At 41.0% G+C, this 6,000-nt stretch overlaps 1 protein-coding gene across 1 annotated transcript in view; it reads right to left on the minus strand.

Annotated features, from left to right (window-relative positions):
• The window catches only part of grik3 (glutamate ionotropic receptor kainate type subunit 3), a 105,915-nt gene extending 104,304 nt beyond the window's left edge, over nt 1-1,611 (minus strand). The window contains exon 1 of the mRNA XM_080472293.1: nt 673-1,611. Within this exon, the coding sequence (XP_080328419.1) occupies nt 673-787 (115 nt within the window). The 5' untranslated portion in view covers nt 788-1,611. The remainder of the gene's footprint in view (nt 1-672) is intronic.
• Nucleotides 1,612-6,000: the final 4,389 nt, after the last annotated feature.

The following is a 6,000-nucleotide window of genomic DNA, read 5'->3' on the forward strand; positions in this document are numbered from 1 at the left end:
GCATCTCTTGTTTGTGGGTCGCTCACAGGAAACTGCATGTAAAAAAATATATATAAATAAAAGAACATTATTCACCTGCACGTGGCAACTTTTAACAATTTGGATGCTTTTTGTGTCTTCTCTTTATAATAAACCTTATCATAGCGCTTACAATTGATTTGCGACGGTGACAACTTTCTGGTTAAAAAGAAGTTTACTTAATTTGCAACTCGTCTTTAATTTAGCAGGCTGTCCTTAAAACTTATTTCCAGAAGGCATGGCAGAGAGCCCGAATTTAGCTGGTGACTCAACATGCTGGCTGGAGAAGAAAATGGAACAGACAAAGCGGAGTGCATGGAGGTCACACTAACCCGCGCTATTTCACCGCACGCTCTCCGAGTGGAGAAGGGCATCTTCAATTTATATAGGGGCGAAATCGTGTGCATTAATAGTCTCCTGTTGCTTGCCTGGTTTAAAGTAAAAGCTGAAATGGGGGGGAAAAAAATCACTGCGAGCCCAGAGAGGCGAGCGGTAAATGAAAGGGACTGCTCATTTACTACTAAAACTAAGCGCGGTACGCACGGCTGGGGACTGAATAAGGGCGCAACTTCCAAGGTTACAACACAAACCTGTGTTGTTGTTGTGTGTGTGTGAGTGAGTGAGTGTGTGTTGGTGTAAATGTGGACAACTTACCTATTCGAATAACGTGAGGCATCCCGTTAGAGTACTGAATCCAAAAGAGACACGCAATCAGCGATGTCCAGTATTCCCAAAACGCACTCCGGGGAGGCTGCCAAGTATTTCTCATGGTTGTAAAGTCGCGGGATCCACTTTTCTTTTTTAAAATTCCAAGTCCGATTTGCTCATCAAAACTGAATTCGGCGGAGCATTAATGGTTTTTAGTGTCTGCGACAAACCTGCGCTCATTGTACTTGGTGCAACATTCTCCCAGGGTTTCTTTCTTTCTTTCTTTCTTTCTTCCTTTCTTTCTCTCTCCTCTCTTTCTCACAAGTCGGAGGGTGACTCGATCAGGGATGAAGCCTCCAGTCCCTCACAGGCGAATCAGCCAAACACCTGCGATCGCAGGCTGCTACAAGTAGCCTGCAGGAGTCTCTGTATCCCCTCCTACCGACGATGCTATCTTTCTACTGGCAAAGTACCACGGCAACAGCCGAGCCGGACTCCTGCGCCGCTGTGGACGAGGGGAAACTGCGCCTGCGGAACTTCTGAGGTGCCTGAAACGATCCTGTCCTCCAAAAAAAAAAAAAAAAGAAGAAGAAGACAAACGCCGGGTGAAATTAGGCTGCGGGTGCGAGTGTGTGAATTTCCAACACACTTTCTCGGTTGAGAAAAGAATGTTTGCAGCAGTTTAATCACTCCCGTCGTTCAGCCCGGTCATGATGACAGGTCAGGGCGCAGTGACGGAAACCCGCTTCCGCGACGCTCCTCTCCAGTTGCGCACGGTCCCTCGCTGGAGGCTGTTCACTGTGGTGAGGGTGGGAATCCGCTGAAAAAGGATCTCCGCGACACCGCGTACTTCGTTTTTACAATCCCCCAGCTCGAGCTGGAGGCGAATGGAGTGCAGAAACCCGCGCATCTGCGTGCGTCTGACGACCCTCCTTCCACGGTGCCACTAGAGGCACGCGTCGTTACGCATAGTTGTCAACTACTGTCTGTCCAAGAAGGGTTGTATGGAGGTGAGAGGGATTCCACTAACCACCTGGTTCTCTACTTTTCACAATATTATCACCAACTTCTGTTGAATTATTTACTCACACTTTCGCGGGTAGATGTAGGATTTGCTTCTTTGTGTGGTCGGCGGTGTTTTTCCGCTATTTCTTTTTTACCCTGCCTGGCACTGACATGGAAATTGCGGCATATTTCTTTGCCCCAAGCAACAATGAAAGGGGCCCCCACCCCCACCCCCCCAACTGCCTCCAGTAATCATGAATGGGATACATTATTTGCATGAGGGAAATAAGTGTCAGCTGAGGGCTGGTCCATTGACAAAGCAGACTTCATATCACTGTTATTTGAGACATTCTGACTGTGTCAATGAGTACATTAATCCCCAGTAACTGCTTGTGTGTTTATCTGCCGGTCCATTTTTCATTCGTCCCAAAGAGCCGTCAAATACAAGCTGCAGGTTCTATGTACAGTCACACAGAGAGCAGGTTGCCCATGCCTGTCTCACCACTGCAGTGGACTGGGTTGGATGTGTGGGATTTTACTTTTAACCGAATGCATTCAACATTTTGCCTGTAACAAAGTGCAACCACTCCAGAATCCTGAAATCTAGTTTGGAAGATGAAAGCTGCTGCCTTTAGGATTGAATATTAAACCTTTTTTGACATTTCCCTTCTAATTAATCTTTTTTTTTTTTTTTAAATACAAATGATTTAAAAAATATTTTAATGTATTTTAAATACATATGGGTGAAATGGTTGATGGCTACATTGATATAAATGTTATTCCACTGGAAAATGCACTCATATTTAACATTGTGAAAATAAATTAAGATTTGTGATGTATCAGAACTCTAATATCAACATAACTTCTTTTTTTTTACATTGGCTGTTATTAAAGCATATTTTCAAAAATGCACTGCTACATTTTTTTTTTTTTTTTTTTTTTTTTTTGCTCTTAATACAATGCTGTTGATGAGATAGTGCTGCGGCTCATTGGTTTTATTTTTCTGTTTGGAATGGGGGAGAGGAATAAACTGTGCATCAGGGGGCATGCAAGCAAGAACAAGCCAGACTGACTGCCACTGCATATTCATGTCTCCCGGAGCAGATTTATCGCCTCTTGGCACAATGTAAGGACTATCAACGTGAGTTATGTGGCCCGGCTCTGGCATTATCGAGATTCATTGACTTGCTGCTCTTTCAAATACAAAATGTACACAGCTCTAGCAAACAAGACATTCTGGGTCTGTGGGTGCCCTCTATAGAGAGATGGCGGTCTGTGCTCTCAATCACCTGGGCTGATAACTGGAGGGAGTCAGCCTCTGGAGCAGGAGAGATCCCCACTGTGACAGAGAGAGACTGCGAAACATAAAATGGAGCGTCTCAGTCATTTTCCTACGTTTTTAACTAGTCGCTGAAACCAAGTGGATTTGTGCTGTTTCTATTTCTTATAGCAGCTTGCATTAAATTGTCATGCAGGCATCAGTCTTGTCTTCTGTTGTCAGGAGAACCATATGCTCTATGTTTCAAAAATAAAAGAAATACACTTTGGCAGTGTTAGTGCAAAGTGTGTGAAGCCAGAAGGATTTTTTTTTTAAGGGGAAAAGCAGAGCAGTGCTGTGCAGCCATGTTTTCTTCACATGGTTAGAAATGAACATGTTTGTTTTTTTTAAACACAGATTTTATGTAAAGAATTTTAAAGAAGTATGCACTTTTGGTATCACATTCAAAGGAGAAATGTCTCATCTTTGGAACTTCTAATATCCTGTGGATTTAAATTGCAATGCAAAGCATCAAAAGCAAAACCAAAAAACAAGGCGTAACATCGCAGTTTATTTTTTCACGTCACAAATGTGAGATAAACGTATTGAGATGCAGGGGTTTTTCAAAGTGGGAGGCTATTCTCAGAGACTTCCCCAACTCTCTTCAGCACGTTTTGTCTCATGCAAATTAGCAATTTATAGATCCAGACTTCTGTTTTTCACAAGATAACGTACATAATTTTAATGACAGTAGGGCTTCATAAGTAATAAAAGAAACTTCATTTTTCACATCATGTGATATGCTTTTCATGTCAAGTTTGTATAAAGCTTGCAAATGTTGCAATGTTACACTTATGGTTTTGCAGTAAAGCCTACTCTATTATTAAGTTTGTCTCATCACACTTAGAATAATTAACATCAAAAAATGTGTGTCTTTAAAAATTTTTAAATTTGCTCTCAAGCTCCTTCTTTTAGTTTTGATCCTTTTCAACGATTTAAATACAAAAGAAATCATGCAGTGAAAAGGTATCCCCTCCTGACCCCCAGAGTTGTGTTGCTTCCTCTTGTGTGGTGCCTCCCTTGAAGCTCTCTGGCGCCCCCAGGGGAGGTTTGCCGCATACTTTTGAAACTAATGCATTAGTAATACTGCATGCTTTGAAATTCTTTCTCATGTTGCTTTTACAACTGTTCATATTCAGAGGAAGTCAGAAAAAAAGAATATGAACAGGTATGACACCACAACTTTACACAGTTAATACTGGAAAAAAAAAAAATAGGAATCTGGGTGGGGGGAAAAAACAAAAAACATTTTAATGTGGTTAAATCAAAATAGGGTGAAAATGCATAATAATAGATAGATAGATAGATAGATAGATAGATAGACTATATAAAGTTTTCTTGTGATGATGTGGCCATGTAAGTCCACACTGCGGCCTCAATAAACAAATGTAAAAATGATGCTGCGGAACAGTGCGGTCTGTAATACTAACCACTGTTGACAATAACTCTGCTCTCCACACAGAGTAAATTAAAGCTCCGTTTGAGTCGACACTTTTTAAGCAGGTCACACATCCACAGATGACAGCGCAGTCGGCTCGAGTTTTTCTGTGTGGAATGATTGCTGTTGCATTCACCACCGGCCAGCGATCAATGCCTCGTCTGGCAAGTTGGTCATAACTAATGGCTTCAGAAACATCAAGTCCCCATTGTAAAGCTGCAGCCATTGACAAGAGGTGTACTTATGTGACTGGATTGATCAACGCTTTTGTTTTGTTTTTTCTTTCTTTCTTTCTTTCATTCTTCTTTTTTTTTTTTCTGAAGATCGTGAGAGAGGAGAAAGGACAATCAATTTTTACAATGCCTTTCACTACTTGCTTATATATCTGTGATTGGCTGGAGAAGATGTGCAATCCAAGCAGTTAGATTGTTCATAATTATTTTGGAGAAAAAAAAATTGCTGCTACTTCGATTGAGCCCTACAAATGAATCATTGTGAAACATTTTCACCATTGATTTTTCCTTCTCTTCTCACAAGAGGCATAAAGAACTCTGCCAACAGACTGAACATAATGCTGAAGATCGAACATCTCCCGCAACAATGGTCAATGGGAACTCATCTCTAAGTATAATGTGCTTATAAATGAAGTGTCTTTTTGAAGTCTTTTATTTATTTATTTATTATACAGTCACTTTTTGGTAAGGTGAAAACTTTGGCTTTGTTAAACGAAAGGATGATTGTTTCATCAGCAGACAAACCAGTCAACTTTTTAAACTATGGAAGAGTTTGTATTGATCTCTTGGTTAAAAAAAAAGAAAGAAAAAAAGATCATGATAAAGCAACAGTTTGTTTGGAGGCTGATGTGTGGGGATACATATTCCAGACAACATTCAGTATACCTGTGTGAAGGCCTGCATCGAGATGGATTGAATGTATTCCAGAAATCGTTTTGTAAAAATATGTGTCCGTCACAGGCACAGAAGAGTGTTCACATGTGTCAGGTTTGGTCCAAGTAAACTGTAGTACACTTGTGTTAGTGTAGTCCATTTGTGGAAATGTGAACGCTTCCATCTGCATATAAACAAGTGGGCCAAGCCTTGTTAAGGAGGAGATCTCAGTGTGTCTGCGAGCTTATTCTGGTGCCGAGGACTGTGAGCACAGCACAGACTGAAGAGATGTTAGCGGATATAACACATAATGTGACAGACTTTAGACGTGATCTTGGCATTTTATTGTAATTTCTGTGCTTAACAGAGGACATTCTGACATTGAGTCAACTTCTTAGACATTTGAAGGCAATCAGTTTGTTAGTTCTTAGCTCAAAAAGCAGCACTCCATCTAGCTAACATGCACTCTGTTGCATTTCTTTAATTTTAACTTTTTTTAACTTTGGACCGGATAGGCCAACGACACCTGAAGGGTGAACACTGCTTCACAAAACAAGCTGCATTGTCACATACATTTTGTTTATGCGTGCCGCTATCATGAATTCATTTGTAGCAAACCCCATTACATCAGATCTACAATGCCCATGCAGCTTTTGTGGACGGACACAGATAATTAAATGTCGATT

This window comes from Lipophrys pholis (assembly GCF_963383615.2).
Source record: "Lipophrys pholis genome assembly, chromosome: 9".
Classification (NCBI taxonomy): Eukaryota; Metazoa; Chordata; class Actinopteri; order Blenniiformes; family Blenniidae; genus Lipophrys; species Lipophrys pholis.